Below are 23,500 nucleotides of genomic sequence, written 5' to 3' on the forward strand. Positions count from 1 at the left end.
TTCGGTATTATACACACTCCTCTTGATAAAGTCTGAACGGTATCAGATGAAATGCGTTGAGGGCATCACGCTCCAACGTCCTCTGACACACCCCCTGGTCTAGCGCACACTGCGGACGCGGCTACTCTAAAGCATCATCTTTTCCTGGCGCTTTTTGGGATTGAAGGACTAACAGAGTTTTTATATGTTTTTCTTATTCTTACATCTTGTAAATGTTATTTCATGGTGTAATTAAAATTGTTTGCTCTTAGATCGGGATGCGCTGTGTTTTTCTCTTACATACAGCTTCACATGCCTGAGGATTCTCTTGACGGAAATTTCCTGCAACCATCAGCTGCTCCCAGAATCATTAACCCTACTCCAGGGACGGCACAATAGCATATTTGCACAAAGGTCTTCTCGCTTCCAGCACAACCTCTTTTACCATACTCCAAGAGAGGGAGGAGCACCACTTGACAGTACTTTGTTTTTTTCTCTATTGAGACATCACTGCCCATCCGCGGTAACAGCCTGTGTGACTTTTTATCAAATCTGTAGACTTCATTTTGCTGCTTCATTACACGCATTCGTGCAGTATTTTAATCTAGGATTAGCTTAACAGGGAGCGCTGTGTATTTCCTTGTTTTTTTGGTACTTTTCATACAACCAAATCTGTATTACAACTAAGTAAATCAAATTATTTAGCATCTCCTGTATTATATTTTTGGACAGAAGCAATTTATTAAAGTTCAGTAAATACAAACCAAAATGACCTTTCAGATGAGCAGGCAGCTGTGGTCATTTTATTTTCTATTAAAGGGACATGAAACCCAAAAAAATTATTTCATGTTTTAGAAAGAACATGCAATTTTTAACAACTTTCTAATTTACTTCTATTATCTAATTTGTTTTATTCTCTTGATATTATTTGCTGAAAATCATATCTAGATAGGCTCAGTAGCTGCTGATTGGTTGCTGCACATAGAAGCCTCTTATGATTGGCTCACTCAGGTGCATTGATTTTTCTTCAACTAAGGATATCTAACAAATGAAGCAAAATAAATAATAGAAGTAAATTGAATTGTTTCAATTTGTATTCTCTATCTGCATCATGAAAGAAAAAAAATGGGTTTAGTGTCCCTTTAAGCTTGTTTATAAACTTATTTCAGTGATAAACAGCACTGTGTGAGGTCAAACATTTATTGCCCAGACTCATGAGCTATATGCTCTGTGCCTGCATCGGCTATAAACAACAACCAAGGCAATTGCCCCTGCCTTAAAGGGACATGACACAACATTTTTCTTTTATGATTCAGATAGAGAATACAATTTTAAAAAAATAAGATAGGGAAAGAAATTAATTCTTTACCTTGGACTATATGGCAACGCCCAGGTGTTACAAAACCTTATATGAAGGAAAAATAGCAAATGTGCAGACCCTTAAATTATTTAGGTATTCAATATAAAGAAGGGAGGTTATACAGCAACCGCAATTAGATTGCTATAAAAATAGACAGGGATTTCAGCACATAGGTATGTGCTGAAATCCCTGTCTATTTTTATAGCAATCTAATTGCGGTTGCTGTATAACCTCCCTTCTTTATATTGAATACCACAATTTTAAAAAAGTTTCCAATTTACCTCTATTATCAAATTTGCTTCATTCTCATGTTATTCTTTGTTGATGAGATATCTAGATAGGTAGCGTGCACATGTCTGAAACACCACATGAAAGGAAACAGTGCTGCCATCTAGTGCTCTTGCTAATATATAATATTGTTGCAAAACTGCTGCCATATAGTGCTGCAGACATGTGCACACTCCTGAGCTTACATCCCTGCTCTTCAAGAAAAGATAACAAGAAAACAAAGAATATTTGATAATAGAAGAACATTGGAAAGTTGTTTAAATTGTATGTTCTTATCTGAATCATTTTATGTCCCTTTAATAATCAAACAAAACAGAGTTCTTTGCTACAATCGAGGAACACACTCAGTATAATACAATCAAATCAATATAGTGGTCATCAAAGTTCTTAGAGCAGTCATGTGCATAATCAATGTGGCACCAAATACATATTGAAATATACAGTCAACTGATAAGAAAGCAGGGATTCACAGTGTCAGTGTACTGAGCAGATGCTGATAGACTCCACCCAGGGATATTTAATGTAAAAGAGGGATATCCCAAAGGGACGTTCAGTGCAAACTACATCTAAGAGAAAAATCCAGGCCAACTCTGATCCCTCTCAGTAATACATTTTAACCACCTTGTTTCGGATCTTTGATATCCGCAGCCCTGTTTCTTCCATCACCGGCACAACCACAACATCTTCTTGGACAGCTGTCACTCACAACCCCAAATACAACAGAACCGTGGGCAATGAAAAAGATTTAAAATGCCAGCGTCCTAACATCCCCCTCCAAATAGCTAGTGCCGGTAAGCACAACAATTGATCAGACCAGAACCATTACACACACACACACACCAAAAAAAAAAAATACTTACATTCCTATGCTGAACACATTTTAAAAACGCATATTCTCTGGGCTGAACAGAGGAGTTCCCAGGGTATGTCTGAGGTTCTCTGACAAGTCTTGTGAAATGCTTTAAGAATTTTAAACGAGCTGTATGTAAGTGAAGTTGTATTGAAAACATTTCAGTTTAATTTGTAATTGATGCAAACTGAGCCTTTATATCAGACCCATGTGTTCTTTAGTTACATTTTCTCTCCCTTGTGAAATTCTATATCCCAGATGGCTTCATTACTTTCTATGGAAGGCATCTCTCATTTCTCTGGGCCTTCCAAGTACCACCTTTTTTCTTATAAAATTAATTAAGTTCAGCCCCTGTGGAGTCTGCACTATAATTTCTCTCAAAGTTAGAGAATCTTTGCTTATTGGTCCCATAGAAAGTAATAAAGCTCTCTGGGAAAATGTCAGTTTTTTATGTTATTTTAAATAGAAGAAATACAAAGTGCAATGGACAAATGACAAATGCAGCTTAAAACTGGAAGTAAAATGTACCAATAACAAGAAGGGGATAGAATTAGTCGCTAAGCTTCTTTTACATCCTATCTGTGAATGGCCAATGAATCCTGATCCTAAGGTACATTTAAAAATATATATATACATATGTATATACTTATTTCTTATTTGTACCTGCAGATGTTAAAGGGATATGAAACAGTGCTCTTAAAATATATGTTAAATCAAAGTAAACATAAAAAGAAACAAATTGTGTTAAAAAAAACACTTGTTTTCTTGTAAAATGTGCACTTAGAAATTCTCAGTTTAGCCACTGCATGCAGCTAGAAAAGGGAGAACTTAAAGGGATACTAAGGCCAAAATTTTTCTTTCATGATTCAGATAGAGCATGCAATTTTACGCAGCTTTCTAATTTACTTCTATTATCAATGTTTCTTCCTTCTCTTGCTATCTTTATTTGAAAAAGCAGGAAAAAAAGCTTTGGAGCCAGTCCATTTTAGGTTGAGAACCTGGGTTGTGCTTGCTAATTGGATGACTAAATGCAGGTACCAATCAGCAAGCCCGATTCAGGGTACTGAACAGAAAACAGACCAGTTCCAAAGCATTCATTCCTGCCTTTTCAAATAAAGATAGCAAGAGAACGAAGAAAAATTGATAATAGGAGTAAATTAGTAAGTTGCTTAACATTGCTGCTCTATCTGAATCATGAAAGAAAAAAATTTGGGTTTACTATCCCTTTAAAGGGACAGTCTACTCCCCAGTTTTACAAAGCCATCATGGTTATATTAATATACTTTTTACCTCTGTAATTACATTGTATCACATGGCTATTTATTTATACTTATGGACTTGCATTTTAGCCAATTAGTGCTGTGTCATGCACAACTCCATGGGAGAGAACGCAATATTATCTATATGGCCCACATGAACTAGCAGTCTCTTGTTGTGAAAAGCTAATAAAAAGCATGTGATAAGAGGCTGTCTGTAGTGGCTTAGAAACAGGCAGAAATTCAGAGGTGTTATAAAGTATATTAATAAAACAATGTTGGTTGTGCAAAGCTGGGGAATGGTTAGTAAAGATATTATCTATCTTTTTTAAACAATAACAATTTTGGTGTAGACTGTCCTTTTAAGCTGCATTATGCCTATTGTGAGCATGAGCAAGAAATAGACTTCCTGTCTCTCTAGCTTTCCTGTAGAGACCCAGCGCCCTTGTGGGGCTGTGACATGAAATAATGGACATTGCACAAATGAAGTTTAAAAAATAAAAAAGGTAAAATCATTTTTAAAATGATGAATAATAAATATTGCAATGATTTCTATGAAGTATAACCCATGCTTAGTGCTTTTTTTACAACAATAAAACAGACTGTTTTATATCCCTTTAATAAAAGGGTCATTGTCCAATCTGAAGGCATGGATAATATTATGGTTTGGCACAAATTTCACATTTTTATCTTTCTTATCTCAGAGTGAAAAAAAAATGTTTACAAAAATGAAGTGTACAGTAATGACAATGAAAAATGTAAAGACACTCAACGGAGGTTCTGAGGGATCAAATAGTTACAGTAATGGAGCAATGGGAGGGACTACTGATTATGACCTGGAAGAGACAGCAGACAGGATTTGTCTGCCAATGACACAAAAGTATGATGTGCTGCTTCTAAACTAAACAGTAAATGAAGCCGCTGTACAATCTCCTAAGGGAGTGTGCTTCACAAGCATCTGTTACGTACGGTGCTTTGTTACCCTGATTCTGTGTTTACTCAGGTGCTGTGGGAAAGAAAAGCTTTCTGAAGTAAACACTACACTTAAGATCCCTCAGACAACAGAGAGAAACAAATAAAGCTTTGAAAAGCCCTGCACTTGTGTTCTACAAATCCTTTATACAGAACGGGAAAATAATGTGTTTAAAGGGATATTAATCTAAGCTTAGGAGCCAGACGGTCTTTGGTACTGCACCTGGGTAGCGCTTGCTGATTGGAAGCTAAATGGATAGAAAGGTCAAAATTAAAATGTGTATGGGTGCATTTCTGCATTATACTTCCATTAGCAAAAATGCTTCTAGCAAACGTTATTACTGTTTTACAATAGCATATGCACATATGCGGTGAGGGCCCATGCACCAGTATTCAAGCTCAGAGAGGAGCGGAGGTGTGTTTTGTGTCAGTGAAGACTTCATTTGTATCACTGCTAAATCTAAAAAAAAGTGGTGTTTGCGTACTAGTGCATGGGCCCTCACAACATATGTGCGTATGCCGCTTAAAAACAGTAACAACATTTAGTAGAACCTAGAAGCATCTTTGCTAAAAGAAATATACTGCAAAAATGTTTCTATTCAAAAATTAAATGCACCCACGCACATTCTAATTTTGACCTTTCTATCCCTTTAAATTGTAAGCTCTCTAGCTAGTAGGATACTCCAATCCTTAATCTGTACCTATTTGCCTTTCTCTATATTGTCTTTATTAATTGTAACTTCTATGTAGGCCAATTTAAAATATATTATTATGAATTATTATTATTATAGTTATTATCAGATTGTGGCCTAGTCCTTGGTACCCACACAATACAGATGGCAGAACGAGGAATGGTATTTGTATGCAAAACAGGTAATTGTCAGCTGCCTTTACAAATCACCCACCCTATTCCTGGGTCGTCATTCTATATATAAATACACCCCTGTTGTTTGCTCCTCTTATTTTGTTTTCTGATCACATGACTTTTAATCTCCTCTTTATTACACCAGCCAGGTTAAACCCTGTTACCTTTAACATTGTGTGATGAAGTTTTGATAGATTTATATAATTGTAACCGCTTAAAAACAATAATTAAAAAAATATTTTTTCTCATAAAAAAGGGTTAAAGTGACAGTCTACTCCAGAATTTGTATTGTTTAGAAAGATAGATAATCCCTTTATTACCCATTCCCCAGTTTTGCATTTTTACCTCTGTGATTACCTTGTATCTAAGCCTCTGCAGACTGCCCCTTATTTCAGTTCTTTTGACAGACTTGCTTTTTAGCCAATTACTGCTGACTCATAGGTAACTCCACAGGAATGAGCACAATGGTATCTAGCTGTAAAAAACTGTCAAAATGCACTGAGATTAGAGCATACAAATTAGCATATGAGCTCTCCTGGCCGATATCTGGATACATCATGTCAAACTAATCTAGTTAGATTCTATGAGAAAGTGAGTAAGAATAGAGATAAAGGTGAATCTGTTGATTATTATACTTGGATTTTGTAAAGGTGGTGTTAGATACAGTGCCACGTGAGAGATTATTGTACTGGTAATAGCTGATAATGATAGCTCATGGATAAATAACTAGATAAAAGACATGGTGCAGCGATTTGTAGTAAATGAATCATACCTAGTCTGTACAAAATTAATTAGTGGGGCCCCCAAAGATCAATACTGGGCCCTGTGCTTTTTAATATTTTATACATGCAGGAAAGACTAAATATCAACATCTTTATTTTTGCAGATGATATAAAGTTGTGTAAGGTGATTGTGTCAGAGGAGGATGTAATTGCTGTGCGTAGAGAATTAAAGGGACAGTAAACACCTTGAGATTTTTATACAAAATGTTTAGTTATGTGTAATAAAACAACTTTGCAATATATTTTGATTATTTATTTTACCTCCTTTTTGTGTAATTTAGGTCTGAAAATTGATCATTTTATAATTCTCAGAACTTGAAATTAACCCAGCTGACTTAAGGCTAACTTTGCTACATGCCTGTCCCTATTTGGCTTTATCAGATAATAAATACAAAACAATTAATGTTAAACTACCTTTATAATAGTGGCTAGCCTTATTGCCTGTGAACTAAAGCCCAGATTGGCTCCTCCAAATAAGGCAAATGGTGGATGGAGTTTGGCTATTGAAAATGAATTGCTTTAAAAATGTTAAGCCTTGGCTGATATGTTATTCTATAGCAACACAACAGAAATGTCTTGTAATTTGAAGGTGTTTAAAGGGACAGTCAACACCAGATTTTTTGTTGTTTAACCTTTTAAGGACCAAGGATTTACAGGGTACGTCCTACAAAAAATGTCACTTAAGGACAGGGTTTTCAAGTACTGGAAGCGATCGTGATTGCTTCCAGCTGCTTTCATGTTATTACAGTGATGCCTCGATATCAATTTTTTAGTAAACTGGGTACTGGCAGACAGCTGCTAGTACCTAAGATGGCAGCCATTAGGTCGAGGGGGAGGCTGAGAGAGCTGTTGTGGGGGGGGGGGGGTAATGGGGGATCCGACACTTATAATATATATGTTTAAATTTTTTTTAAAAATGCACCTTTATTTTTATACTGGCAGACTTTATGCCAGTACTTAAGATGGCGGTGACAATTGTGGGGTGGGGGAGGGAAGGGAGCTGTTTGAGGGGGGTCAGAGGGTGGGATGTGTCAGGTGGGAGGCTGATCTCTACACTAAAGCTAAAATTAACCCTACAAGCTACCTAATTAACTCCTTAACTGCTGGGCATAATACACATAATTACCAAAAAGCAATGCCAAAGCCATATATATATGCTATTTCTGAACAAAGGGGATCCTAGAGAAGCATTTACAACCACTTGTGTCATGATTGCACTAACTGCTTGTAAATAGTTTCAGTGAGAAACCTAAAATTGTGAAAAAGTTAAAAAAAAATTTATTTGATCGCATTTGGCGGTGAAATGGTGGCATGAAATATACCAAAATGGGCCTAGATCCATACTTTGGGTTGTCTACTACACTACTCTAAAGCTAAAATTAACCCTACAAGCTGCCTACAAGCTCCCTAATTAACCCCTTCACTGCTGGGCATAATACACGAGTGGTGCGCAGCGGTAGTTAGCGGCCTTCTAATGACCAAAAAGCAACGCCAAAGCCGTATATGTCTGCTATTTCTGAACAAAAGGAATCCCAGAGAAGCGTTTACAACCATTTGTGCCATAATTGCACAAGCTGTGTGCACAAGCTGTGTAAATAATTTCAGTGAGAAACCTAAAGTTTGTGAAAAAGCTAACGATTTTTGTTATTTAAATGCATTTGGCGGTGAAATGGTGGCATGAAATATACCAAAATGGGCCTAGATCATTACTTTGGGTTGGCTACTAAAAAAAATATGTATACATGTCAAGGGATATTCAGGGATTCCTGACAGATATCAGTGTTACAATTTAAAGTGAATGTAAATTTTGATGCCCGGTTTTTAAAAATTTGATTAAAAACAGGGGCACTTTAAGTCATCAAAATTTACATTTCACTCCTGTTGTGAAAAAAAAAACTTACCTTTTAATCTTGACAGCAGCTCCAGCTTCCTCCACCCGTTGCAAAGCCTCTTCCTGGGTCTAAAATGAGGAATCAGACACTGATTCCCCCAGGGGGGAAGCCGTGATTGGAGGATGACCTATCCATCATTTCTGACATCAGAAATGGCTTGCGACGACAGGAGGAAGCTGGAGCTGCTGTCAAGTTTAAAAGGTAAGTATTTCTTCACAACGAGTGAAATGTAAATTTTGATGAATTAAAGTGCCCCTGTTTTTAATCAAATTTTTAAAAACCGGGCACTTTAGCATCAAAATTTACATTCACTTTAACTATCGCTAATTTTGAAGAAAAAAAAATGGTTTTAAAAAAGCAAAGTGCTACTTGTATTTATGGCCCTATAACTTGCAAAAAAAGCAAAGAACATGTAAACATTGGGTATTTCTAAACTCAGGACAAAAGTAAGAAACTATTTAGCATGGGTGTTTTTTGGTGGTTGTAGATGTGTAACAGATTTTGGGGGTCAAAGTTAGAAAAAATGTGTTTTTTTTTCCATTTTTTCCTCATATTTTATAATTTTTTATAGTAAATTATAAGATATGATGAAAATAGTGGTATCTTTAGAAAATCCATTTAATTGTGAGAAAATGGTATATAATATGCGTGGGTACAGTAAATGAGTAAGAGGAAAATTACAGCTAAACACAAACACAGCAGAAATGTAAAAATAGCCCTGGTCCCAAACGGTCAATAAATGGAAAAGTGGTCTGGTCACTAAAGGGTTAAAAAGATAGATAATCCCTTTATTACACATTCCCCAGTTTTGCATAACTAACACCGTTATAATAATACACATTTTACCTCTGTGATTACCTTATTGCCCCCTTATTTTAGTTATTTTGACAGACTTGCATTTTAGCCAATCAGTGCTTACTCCTAGGTAACTTCACGTGCATGAGCTCAATGTTATCTATATGACACACATGAACTAACGCCCTCTAGTGGTGAAAAACTGTCAAAATGCATTCAGATTAGAGGAAGCCTTCAAGGTCTAATACATTTGCATATGAACCTACCTAGGTTTAGCTTTTAACTAAGAATACCAAGAGAACAAAGCATAATTGGTGATAAAAGTAAATTGGAAAGTTGTTTAAAATCACATGCCCTATTTGAATCATGAAAGTTATTTTTGGACTCGACTGTCCCTTTAACAAAAAATGGAAGATTGGGCTAGTAAACGACTGCATTTTGGAAACAAAAATATTCAGCCTGCCAATAATTTAAATGGACTAAGTCTTAGAAAAACAGAGGTGGAAACAGATTTAGGCGTGCTAATAGATAACAAGCTATAAATGAGTGTGCAATGCAAGACAGAGGCTTTTAAGGCCTGTTTCTCAACAGCCGTGCTGTGGCCTAGTTCCGGGTTTTGATGGCCTTGCTGGTGGTCCACAATCCAACAAGGGAGACTAAGTTATCAACACATTTCACATAGGAAATGGACAAATTATACATAAGTTACTTGAAAAAACTAAATTCTTCCTAAAATCATCTTAATTCACACAGTACTTTAGAGTAATACATTCAATAACTTTCAGCAAATCTGTGAATTATATATTTCTCATTTAAAGTGAATGTAAATTTTGATGCTAAAGTGCCCGGTTTTTAAAAATTTGATTAAAAACAGGGGCACTTTAATTCATCAAAATTTACATTTCACTGTGCTGTGAAAAAATACTTACCTTTTAATCTTGACAGCAGCTCCAGCTTCCTCCGGTCGTTGCAAAGCCTCTTCCTGGGTCTAAAATGAGGAATCCGGCTTCCGAGGGGAAGCCGTGATTGGAGGATGACCTATCCATCATTTGTGACATCAGAAATGGCTTGCAACGACCGGAGGAAGCTGGAGCTGCTGTCAAGATTAAAAGGTAAGTATTTCTTCACAACGAGTGAAATGTAAATTTTGATGACTTAAAGTGCCCCTGTTTTTAATCGAACTTTTAAAAACCGGGCACTTTAGCATCAAAATTTACATTCACTTTAAGGCACAGTGAGAGTAAAGACATTAAACTGTCAGATACATCAAAATTATTAACTAAATAAGAGTAAAAACGTACAATATTAAAATGTCTGAAATTAAAATCTCGCATGTTGGAGCAGATAAATAAGGGAGCCTGGGAGACTGTAAAAAAGTTTGAGAAAATAAGGGAGGTCCACAGAAATAAAAGAGGGTTAGCAACCCTAGTCATCAGGGACGAAACTACAGGGGGTGCAGAGGTCGCATTTTTTTTTTTATTTTTATGAAAAACTTTTATCTGCCACTGCCTGCACTGATAAAAAGTGAGTGTGACATGATGCTTCACTAGTGTTTCGGACTACAGGGGTTAGTCTTTCTGTTTTACCCATTGGTGTTTATGTGTATGTGTGTGTATTTATGCATGTATGTATGTGTGTGTGTATTTATGCATGTATGTGTGTATTTATGCATGTATGTATGTATGTATGTATGTATGTATGTGTGTGTGTGTGTGTGTATTTATGCATGTATGTATGTATGTATGTATGTATGTGTGTGTGTGTATTTATGCATGTATGTATGTATGTATGTATGTGTGTGTGTGTGTATTTATGCATGTATGTATGTATGTATGTGTGTGTGTATTTATGCATGCATCTATGTATGTGTGTGTGTGTGTATGTTTGTGGAACCAGCAAATTACAGACCTTGTTACTACAGCATGGGGGAAGGGGGTAAACAGTGTCACTATACAGTACCACTATATACAGTATGGGGGGGCTGGACTATGTCACAGACTACTGTGGTCACTTTATAAAGTACTGGGGTGGGTAGGGTCAGGCCAGCTCTTTCACCGGCAGATTACAGACTGTGTCACTAACTCACTATATACAGTACTGGTGGGTTAAACAGTGTTACTATATACAGTAATAGGGGTCAGACCATCTCACAGACTGTGGGCACAGGGTACCTCCTTTTGCAGACATGTAATCTGATTCACATTTTTTTTTCTGTGTTAAATGTTAAAAAAAAAAGATATGTATCAAAGTCACTTTTTTTGGGGGGGGGTGGGGGCTTCTTAGATTCTTGCACGTGGGCACTGTGGTTTCTAGTTACGCCTCTGCTAGTCATTATATAAATACCTGGTAAGACCTAACATTTAGGGCCAGATTTATCAACAGTTCCGGCTGCAGACTCACATGAAGGAACTTGCCGCTTCTTAACCCACTTCGCCCCATCTGTTATGTGGTGTATCTCAATCCCCCGGACTTTTCCGACTGGGGAGATTGACAGCTCTTGCTCCAGTGCGAATGGCTGCGTGCGAGCAGGGGGCGGCATTGCACACTAGCCATAGTGTGCTATGATAAATAGGGAAGTGAAGATGTACGCCTCTGTCCGCTGGACTTTGGTAAATCTGGCACAATGTATGGAGTGCAGTTCTGGGGACTAATTTAAAAAAAAGGACATTGCAGAATTGGAAAAAGTTGGAAAAAGTTAAAAGAAGGGCCACAAAACTAATAAGAGGAATGGGGAATTTAAACTATTAGGAGAGGTTAGCTAAACTGGGTCTGTTGAGCTTGAGATGTGATATAATTATTTTATATAAATATATTCAGGGTCCATATACAGAGTTGGCAGAAGTGATGTGTATGCCAAGGCAGTTGCTTGTGACAAGAGGTCATATGTAAGGCTATAGGAAAGGAATTGGCTCCTCCAAATAAGGCAAATGGGGGTGAAGTTTGGGTATTGAAAAACAACTGCAGCAAACAAGATATTAATTTGTTTTAAAACTATTTAGATTTGGCTGAAATGTTTTTCTATAGCAAGAGAAAATAATTTTACTGTTACGACAAGGTGTTTTGTGTCCTTTTACAAGAATGTGTCATCACAGACCTGCCTCAGAAAATAGAGTTACAGCAACTATTCCAAACACCCGCTTTACTCACCAGGATATTAACTTTATTATTCAATTATTTGTTATTGCCACTATCATTTCTGAAAGGTGACAGTTGGATGATTCCACCACCACTCAAAACAAATATCTAACTAGCTAGAATGCACCATTTAATGTTCTTGTTTTTAAACTTGCTTCATTCTGGAATATTTTACTACTGATGCTAAGGGAACTACTTTTTTTTTATATTTATAAAAGGGATACAATGTGCTATTGTTTCTCTGTTGTTGTTGTTGTTGTTTTTTTCTTTTTGCGTTTGTGGATTTGGTAAATATAATACGGATAAGCCAGTCTGAGCAAACAGGAACGTTAAACGTCTTTTAGTTACTATTTGTAGGCTGGAACCACAAAAACAAACATTACATTTTGATAGTTACCAAAAGCAGCATTCAAATTCGAATATTACATTTATTAAACACAGTTGTAAACTAAAAATACCATTTTGAATTCGAATGTCATATTCGAATATTACATTTAAAAAACACAGTATTAGACTAGAAAACTATTTTGAATTTGAATGTTACATTCAAATTCGAATATTACATTTATTAAACTCAGTTGTAAACTAAAATACAATTTTGAATTCGAATGTCACATTGGAATGTCATATTCGATTTCAAATATTACATTTAAAAAAACAGTATTAGACTAGAAATACTATTTTGAATTCGAATGTCACATTCAAATATTACATTTATAATACAGTATTAGACTAGAAATACTATATTAAACACAGTTGTAGACTAGAAGTACTATTTTGAATTTGAATGTCACATTCGAATATTACATTTCGAAATTGAATGAATACATAGCTAAACATTCTAATATTCGAACGAATATTTTCGAATTTTATTGAAAAATTTGAAAACGGAAATTCAAAAATAGAATCTAAGAATGTTATATAAACATTCAAAATTCAATTCGAACGAACGTATCAAAATTTGTTTTAAATTTTTAATTTTTAGAAACATTCGCCCATCCCTACTGGTAATATATATATATATATATATATACACACACACACCAGCTGTTCGTCACTAGCAACCAGCAGCATTCCCAGTAACCAGCAGGTGACCAAAGTAAAGTGATAGATGGGGACATGCACAGATCCTCTTAGGCCCTTTCTTATGTATTTAACCTACTGACAGCAAGTAACAAACAAAGCAGCGATTTTTTTTTTTTAATCATCCTTCACTACCAGTAACACAGTGAGTTGAGTTAACCCCTTTTGTCAGTAATGGGGGGGATAAACAATGTAATCCCTTTTATGCCAGTAACAGAAGAATCCGTATTGAACCCCTTTGAACCATAAACACATAAGTCATTTAAACCCGACGGGTGTTTTAACTTTTCTGAGCCAGTACTACATAGAGCATTTTATTAAATGATTTGTCTGCAGGTATAACCTAATAAACCACCGCCTAGCATGGGACTCAGTAATCAATATAAGAGGTATTTTAGGATTGCTAGGTGTCCAGTATTGAACTGCACAGTACAGCATTTTCACAACTGTCTAATAAAATGTATACAAAAAATACTAAAATAGTCCCATAAACTGGCGTTAAGCACCTGACCTATATTTCTACAGCTTGTTGTCATTGTGCACTCTCACAGTTACTGTGCAAAGACCCTCTTAGTTTCTTCCCCTCTCTCAAACTGCCACATTAGCAGGCAGGGATAGGCAAGGTGTCCGTACACGGACACTGGTGTCTGTGACTAGTACTGGCAGTGTCCGGAACAACCTTAGTATATCTTTTCTTTCTGATTAAATAATAGGAATAACAAAAAAATATGTAGTGTGCATAAATTTAGTGGCTTGTCAAGAGACTGCTAGCGATATTGGGTGATAAGTTATGGAATAAAGCCTGAGTGAAATACTGGATGTGTATCTACATCTGTATAATAACACCCAGCTCTATACAAAGACACAGTAGTGACACTGGCTCATGTGTATAGCCAGAGGAGGGCTGGTTATAGGGTCAGTGGTATCTGCATCAGTATAATAACACCCAGCGCTTTATAATGACACAGTAGTGATACTGGCACATGAGTATAGCCAGACAAGGGCTGGTTATAGGATCAGTGGTAACTGCATCAGTATAATAACACCCAGCGCTATATAATGACACAGTAGTGACACTGGCACATGGGTATAGCCAGAGGAGAGCTGGTTATAGGATCAGGGGTATCTGCATCAGTATAATAACACCCAGCGCTATATAATGACACAGTAGTGACACTGGCACATGGGTATAGCCAGAGGAGGACTAGTTATAGGATCAGTGGTATCTGCATCAGTATAATTAAACCCAGCACTATATAATGACACAATAGTGACACTGGCATATGAGTATAGCCAGACAAGGGCTGGTTATAGGGTCAGTGGTATCTGCATCAGTATAACAACACCCAGCGCTATATAATGACACAGTAGTGACACTGGCACATGGGTATAGCCAGAGGAGGGCTGGTTATAGGATCAATGGTATCTGCATCAGTATAATAACACCCAGCGCTTTATAATGACACAGTAGTGACACTGGCACATGCGTATAGCCAGACAAGTGGTGGTTATAGGATCAGTGGTATCTGCATCAGTATAATAACACCCAGCGCTCTATAATGACACAGTAGTGACATTGACACCTGGGTATAGCCAGAGGAGGGCTGGTTATAGGATCAGTGGTATCTGCATCAGTATAATAACACCCAGCACTATATAATGACACAGTAGTGACACTGGCACATGCGCATAGCCAGACAAGTGGTGGTTATAGGATCAGTGGTATCTGCATCAGTATAATAACACCCAGCGCTCTATAATGACACAGTAGTGACACTGGCATATGAGTATAGCCAGACAAGGGCTGGTTATAGAATCAGTGGTATCTGCATCAGTATAATAACACCCAGCACTATATAATGACACAGTAGTGACACTGGCACATGGGTATAGCCAGAGGAGGGCTGGTTATAGGATCAGTGGTATCTGCATCAGTATAATAACACCAAGCACTATAAAAAAATGTTTTTAATTTCAAATGTACCTTGGTGTCCTTCACTAAGGTCTGTACTTTGGAAAATGTCCGCCACAGCCTTTGTCTGTGCCTATCCCTGCACATGAGCTTGGTTCAGCAAACTTGTGCCCCCAGATGTTTTGGGAACTACATTTCCCATGATGCTTAGACACTATTTAGGTTGGCTAAGCATCATGGGCAATGTAGTTCCAAAACACCTGGGGGCTGGGGCCCCAAGGTTGCTGACCACTACACTACTTTTACTGCATACTGCTACTTTTTCAAGTGTGCAATGCCCACTAGCAGCTCAGCCTCTTCTCATTTTCACTGCATACACTTTGCGTTGCTGCCCCATCTCTCTGGGTACTGCTCCCTCTCAGCGTATGAGTTTAATTTGCCCTTTCTACTTGAATGCTGCTTTTGTTTACTGCCCAGTTCTCATGATCTCCCTTCTGTATATTATCTGTGTCTTATGACCACTGTGTTCTGATCAACCCTCACTATTCACTACCTCGCCTACTTCCTCGATAATCAGTGTCTGCTGTCATCTATTCCCTATAATATTTCAAAAAAATGCACTGCCCCTCTCAGCTTTGTGCTGCTCTCTCTCATTTGACACTGATTCCAATTTCCACCAACTCTGACTCTCTAATTTCTCACTGGGCACTTCAGCAACCTCTCCTGGTGGTCAGTTATCGTTACATCCCCTTTTTTTTACCTCTCTGCTCCTTGTCCCCTCCCTTTTTCCCATTCCTCATTCGCGAAGCAAATCTGCTGCTCTTCACACGTGTAGTGTACTCACCACGGATGGTTTGTAAGTCTGTTTGGCAAACAGAGACTGCCACCTCTTCATAGTGTCCAGTCACCATTAAACACCAAAGTCCTTCCTCCTCTGTTCATGGGAGATAGAGCTCCAGCACCTAACTAGACCAAGGCAATCTGCACTGTAAAAAGTGAAACTACCTCAAAGCTGGCCAGGCTCCCATTAACCATTTCCTGCTAGAAATGTAAAGACAAGATTCGTTGCTTTGTATGGACACCTGTGATCACAGCATTGTCCTGTTCTTGCCATGCCGTGCTCACATTACAATGACAAAGTGAATGTAAATTGGTTCCCTCCCAGGCTTTTACACAGAGGTGGAACCAAGCATTACAAATCAAGCAAACTGACCTATTCACAAGTTTCTGCTATTATAGATCCTTAACCCTTTCATAGTCACAGAGCATAATACTAAAAACGTTTCTTTGGAAATGGGTAGTATACAGATTAGAAGCAACTGGCTGGATTGTAAACTATGTAGCAAAAGTTTTAAAGTTTATATATATATATATATATATATATATATATATATATATATATATATATATATATATATATATATATAATTTTTTAAAGGAATTTAGGATTTATGCATGAAAGAGATGGGTGCAAAAGACTACTAATGTATGAGATTTGATAACTAAATTTTCTGAACAAAAGGTAAAAAACAAAACAAAACATATCCCTATTATATCTCTCACTATGTTGTTGCCTTTGCAAGGAACTTGTGGTATATATAAGTGAGATCCACAGATAAATAGTAAAGTTTTTATTTTTAAATTTATCTGGAATTTGACTTGAAACTTCTTGTTTCCTCCCCAATAAAACCAAAGTTGATAATGCCTCATAAAAAGTCAATGTAGTATTATCCTGTTCTAGTGTACATTTCTTTGAATTTATTACTGAGCACACCTAAGTTTAGAAGATTTTTTTAAAAAAAGGAATGCATTTTTATTTATGCAACAGGTTTGAAAACAACTCAATTGCTTCAGGACAGAGTTATTTTTACCTAAGAAGCAAGGATGGCTCAGAGAGACGCTTCAGCACATACTAATTACAGGGTGTTTGAAAGTGCCAAATCAGCTACTTAACTCCTTTAAGCTCCAAGAAAATGCAACTTTATATTTTAATACAGGATATTAATATAGGATGCCACATAGGCAGATCAGACCTGATAGTTTTAGTGGGTGCATTTTTCCCCAGTTGTCAGAGGTGTTGCTTAACTATGGGTCCGATGATCATTGGGCAACACTCAGGGCATTATCTATAAAATGGTCTCTCCCTGCGAGTTGCTCCAAGGTAATTGAGCTCCCTGAAAAGGGAAACTTTACTGAGGGAGAGTGAAGTTAAGAGTGAGCTGGGCCGCACTTTAAACATTAAAGGGACACTGTACCCAAATTTTTTCTTTCATGATTCAGATAGAGCATGAAATTTTAAGCAACTTTCTAATTTACTCCTATTATCAAATTTTCTTCATTCTCTTTGTATCTTTATTTGAAATGCACAAATGTAAGTTTAGATGCCGGCCCATTTTTGGTGAACAACCTGGGTTGTCCTTGCTGATTGGTGGATAAATTCATCCACCAATAAAAAGTGCTGTCCAGAGTACTGAAACCAAAAAAAAGCTTAGATGCCTTCTTTTTCAAATAAAGATATCAAGAAAATAAAGATAAAATTGATAATAGGAGCAAATTAGAAAGTTGCTTAAAATTGCATGCTCTTTCTGAATTACAAAAGAAAAAATTTGGGTTCAGTGTCCCTTTAAATCCTTTAGCCAATAGGGTTGTCAGGTGTCCAATATTCAAGCGAATAGTCCAGTGATTTAGGAGGCTGTCCAGAAAAATCTTCACAAAAATACTGGACACTTAAATGCCCATTTTAAGTGCATGTGTGTTTGTTAAATGTAAAAGAACCTCATATGCCTAAAACATTACAAATTTGGAGTAGAAAGAAGTGAGGGGCTGTCAAGAGGGTCAAATAATTTCTATTTACATGTGTTACTTGCAGCCGAAGAGGTACAATAATATATTATATTGTATTTTACTGGCAGCCAAGGGGTAAAAGAACGGCTTAGTTGTGAAAAATATACATTGGTTGTTCAAGAGTGGGGGCTGAAGTAGAGTTTGTTTGGGGTAATATCTGACCCCCATCTACAATTGTGCAAAGTTACTGACCTGGCAACCCTAGCAGCCAATACAAATCAGATTACTCTGCTTATAGTGTATAGTACCTTACAATCACCTCTGTTTTCTTATGCTTGTGCTTTTCTATTAGTGTAATAAGTGTTTTGGGTATTCTGACACAATCTCGCTATCTTTCAGTTTACAAATGTTTGGAGAATTCCCAGACTTGACAGAGAAATTCCAGCCCACTAGCAGAGACGGCAAAACTCATCTATATATATAAAATATATCTCAATAACTGACAATGTTACAGATGTGAAAATTGGTATTTAGATTCTCCTTGAAAAATAAAGAAACCCATGTTTTACCATTTCCCCAAATTTCACTTAAGGGGGGTCAAAAGAGGGGGGGGCTGATTTATGAGGATACCTATATCTCTAAAACCGACAATGTTACAGACGTGAAAATTGGTATTTAGATTCTCCTTTAAAAATAAAGAAACACATGCATTTCGCGAAAATCCACTTAAGTGGGGTCAAAAGGGGGGGCTGATTTATGAGGAAACCTATATCTCAAAAACCAAAGATGTTACAGACGTGAACATTGATATTTAGATTCTCCTTTAAAAATAAAGAAACACATGTTTTAACATTTCACGAAAATCTTCTTAAGGGGGTGTTAAAAGGGGGGTGATTTATGAGGATACTTATATCTCAAAAACCAAAGATGTTACTGATGTGAAAATTGATATTTACATTCTCCTTTAAAAATAAAGAAACATGTGTTTTACTATTTCCCAAACATCCACTTAAGGGTGGTCAAAGGGGGGGGGGGGGGGGATTTATGAGGATACCTATATCTCAAAAACCAAAGATTGTAACATCTTTTGTTTTTGAGATATAGGTATCCTCATACATGAAAATTGGTATTTAGATTACGAGAAACACAGAGAATTTACGGAAACTCAAGAAGTCCATGTCAGCGAGTGTGCAACCCGAATGGGCACACACATGAGGGCACATGTTGTTGCGAGTAGTCGGGTTTTACTATAAGGAAAACAATGTGCTTTGATTTTTGTGTTATAAATACAAATTGCACTTTTTTTTTTGCAAGTGCATTGTAGTTTTATTAGAATTTCTACTGTGCGCCTTGAATAGGTTTTTTTTTTGCATAATTTCAACACAATTTTTTTTTTATTTTTATAAAATAAGTATTTTTTTGCAGAACAATTTCATTCTAGTTTTTAATGCAAGTAAACAATACAAGTTTTCACTTCAATATATAATGTATTTGTTTTAATTTATTCTTAAATTTGCTATTTTTGTGAGCGCTATTATAATTTATGCATGGCATACTTTAAAGCAGGGAACACCCCTTTGTGAGACACAATGTTCTCAAGGTAAAAACTGCCTTTATATAATTAAAACAGGGGCTTTATAGTACTGGCAACATTTCATAAAAAATCTCACAAGCCTAGAGAGATTTATCTAAGACAAACAGGATTACTTAAGAGACATCCTAGAGTCATTTGATAATCATCAAACTACTTTATAAGTCAAACAATTCTGGGTGATGACATGAGAATGATTAGCAGATTACCGTACTGATTACTTCACATGCATGAACAGCCAGTAAATGCCTCTAGAATCATCTTATTTAAATATTTCGGCCTATGGGCACATTTCAGAATGGCTTCTCATGACTAGTCTAGAATCATCGATCACTTCAGAATGACTCCAAGAAGATCATCCTTTTTGACTAGGGTAGTTAACTAGCCCCTATATATTTGCTACCTTGTTATATTATTTTTTTTAGATGCCCTCTTGCATTCAAGACTATAAATCTCATTATCAAAAACACACTGCCATGGAGATAACCAGGGGTCAAGTACTACAAAAAAAGTGTGGGAACTCGCCACGACTTCCACCCCCCTCACAATTAGTATTGTTTTATATATACACATACACACACTCACACTCTATTTATTTGTATATAATCTATACACTTTGGCTAATGAAAGAAAATTAAATCCAATGAAGGGTTGAATGGTTGCCTTTGGGCATGAGAATCCTCCTCTGTCACAGAGTCTTACCCACTTAAAGGGACAGTCTAGGCCAAAATAAACTTTCATGATTCAGATAGAGCATATAATTTTAAACAATTTTCCAATTTACTTGTATCACCAATTTTGCTTTGTTCTCTTGGTATTCTTAGTTGAAAGCTTAACCTAGGAGGTTCATATGCTAATTTCTTAGACCTTGAAGCCCACCTCTTTCAGATTGCATTTTAACAGTTTTTCACCACTAGAGGGTGTTAGTTCACGTATTTCATATAGATAGCACTGTGCTCGTGCACGTGAAGTTATCTGGGAGCAGGCACTGATTGGCTAGACTGCAAGTCTGTCAAAAGAACTGAAAAAAGCGGCAGTTTGCAGAGGCTTAGATACAAGATAATCACAGAGGTTAAAGGTATATTAATATAACTGTGTTGGTAATGCAAAACTGGGAAAAGGGTAATAAAGGGATTATCTATCTTTTAAAACAATAAAAATTCTGGTGTAGACTGTCCCTTTAAGGTGCAATAGTCCTTTTTCTGCTGAGGGGAGTTAAATAACCCCAGAGAAAGCTGCACAGTAATGTAAAGCATGTGTTTTTTTTAGCATTATATTCTAATGAATGTGTCTCTATTTCACACATAGGCCCATATTTATCAAGCTCCGTACGGAGTTTGAAGGGCCGTGTTTCTGGCGAGCCTTCAGACTCGCCAGAAACAGCAGTTATGAAGCAGTGGTCACAAAGACCGCTGCTCCATAACCTGTCCGCCTGCTCTGAGCTCTTGTGAGCTGCTGGTGCAATGCTGAATACGGCAAGCGTATTGCTCGCCGTATTCAGCGAGGTCTGGCGGACCTGATCCGCAGTGTCAGATCAGATCCGCCAGACCTTGATAAATAGAGCCCATAGAAAGAGAAAAGCAAAATCAAACAAATAGCTTTTATGCTAACATTTGCCCTTCTAAAATAATTTGAAGGACATCACAATACTGAGAAAACTTCTTAGATAATATCCCCAGATCATAGAGGTTTAGGAAATCTGGACCTATGAGTTTGTTAGGGGGGTGGGAAGTACATAGTCAATTTTTATAGATGTCTTCTGGTGTATCCAAACTATGAGCTACCCGCAACAAATATCGCGTCAAAACTCGCAAACTGATATGTACAAAGTCATCAACTATGTTCAAACTCGCATCTTTAAAATTGCGAGCGTACTAATCCGCCAAACCTCGCTACCTCTCCATTTTTCACTGTAATTAGACACATTTGACCACCAACTCGCCAAAAACGAATGTACTAAAAAATCTATTTGTCCGCTCGCGAGAATTTCCGCTTCCACCTCGTTATTTTTGCCTCGCCACCTTTTAGGTGGCGGGCAAGGTACAAAACAATAGGAAAGTCACTCTAGACGCCAGTCTAGACATATATAAAAGGCAGTAATATCAGCATTGTACTTACAGCATAACTGGCGTCTAATTTGTCTCTCATTTCCATGTACATAAATTGCGCCCAATTTGTCGACTGTAATTAAAGTGTAATCTGTATATTTTAAATTTGTATTGTATAGTTGTCAATCTTTATAATTATTTTTATATTAATATTTATATTTATTATATCTTCTATTAGGAGATGGAGGCTACTCATGTACAGAATGGCTGTTGACTCCCTATAACAACCCACAGACCAGAAGTCAAATACGTTTTAATGTAGCTCACCGATCTACCAGGGGGATAATTGCTGATGCGAAAAGTGAGGATTCTTGGATTTTGAAGTGGTTTCAGATCCAGATGAAGCCATATCCAAATTGTAAATAAATATTACAAAAATAACGCTCTGTAATCACTCTTCAAAAATTTTTGAACAATAATAAAGTTGTTTAGATAAGTTGAACTTTTATAGGAGCAAAATTCTATTCCCGCAAGTACTATGATGTTCGTGACACCTTGCATGTCACGTATTAATAATTGGCCAGACAATTCAACTTAAAGTTAATTACATCAGCTTAGTCGCGGCGAGCAAGGCGTCAAATTTATCAATAATCCACCACTGCTCGCGGCGGGCTAGACGTGTCTATTTATTGGGGGATTATTAGTACATAGCGACAGCGGACACCATTTCACCCGCGGCGAGTAACAGCGAGTTTATCCGTGTCTACAATGACGGATGAATTGACGGATTAGTACATGGAGCCCTATGAGTGAAATACATGGAAGAAAAAGAGATTTGAATAACAAAACATGGAATACGTATCAAAAAACCATACTGCAGCGTAATGTAAACTTTTATTACCACCTGGTCTAGGACCACTGTTGTATCAGACCTGCTTGCTCTTACCTGCTGTTTTCCCCAAGTCATACTATATTGACTACCAGATTTAAAGGGACATGAAACCCAAAAATTTTCTTTCATGATTCAGATAGAGAATACAATTTTAAACAACTTTCTGATTTACTTCTATTATCTAATCTGTTTTATTCTCTTGGTATCATTTGTTGAAGGAGCAGCAATGCACTGCTGGTTTCTAACTGAACACATGGGTGAGCCAATGACAATCAGTTTATATATGCAGCGACCAATCAACAGCTAGAACCTAGGTTCTCTGCTGCACATGAACTTGCCTAGATAAACATTTCAGCAAAGGATAACAAGAGAAAGAAGCAAATTAAATAATAGAAGTAAATTGGAAAGTTGTTTGAAATTGTATTCTCTATCTGAATCATGAAATACATTTTTTGTGTTTCATGTCCCTTTAAACACTTTGAGATAGTAATATAAAATATGATTTTTTTTTAAAGTGATCTCTTAATTTCTGCAATTTTGTTATCATGCATGTCACACACTGTTCATTTAGGGGATGCAATGTGCAGAATTGTTATCTCCTGTGAGGTAACACAAAAAAATGCAAAAATTGTATATATAAAAAAACTCTGCAATATACTTTAATGATTTATTTTGTCTTTTTTCCCTTTAATTCCTTTAGGAAATTGTGTCTTTTTTTTACAGAAGCACTAGACCAGTAACATGCGAAAGCGACACACGTTAAAATTAATCTTTCATGAATAAGATAGAGCATGCAATTTTAAGTGACGTTCCATTTTACTTCCATTATCAAATTGTGCACAGTCTTTTTATATGCACACTTTCTGAGGAACCAGTACACACAAGCGTTCGCAGTGTATAAGTATATGAGTCTGTGATTGGGTGGCGGTTGTCACATGATACAGGGGGCCAGCAAATTGAAGTAAATTTTAAAATTTGTCAGAAAAAAAAATCTACTGATCATTTAAAATTCAGAC

At 36.7% G+C, this 23,500-nt stretch overlaps 1 protein-coding gene across 1 annotated transcript in view; it reads right to left on the reverse strand.

The window, feature by feature from the left end:
* Positions 1 to 16,294, reverse strand: part of ANKRD35 (ankyrin repeat domain 35) — a 223,107-nt gene extending 206,813 nt beyond the window's left edge. The window contains exon 1 of the mRNA XM_053704528.1: positions 16,014 to 16,294. Coding sequence (XP_053560503.1) covers positions 16,014 to 16,064 — 51 coding nt within the window. The 5' untranslated portion in view covers positions 16,065 to 16,294. The remainder of the gene's footprint in view (positions 1 to 16,013) is intronic.
* Positions 16,295 to 23,500: the final 7,206 nt, after the last annotated feature.

Source organism: Bombina bombina, chromosome 1, assembly GCF_027579735.1.
Source record: "Bombina bombina isolate aBomBom1 chromosome 1, aBomBom1.pri, whole genome shotgun sequence".
Lineage (NCBI taxonomy): Eukaryota > Metazoa > Chordata > Amphibia > Anura > Bombinatoridae > Bombina > Bombina bombina.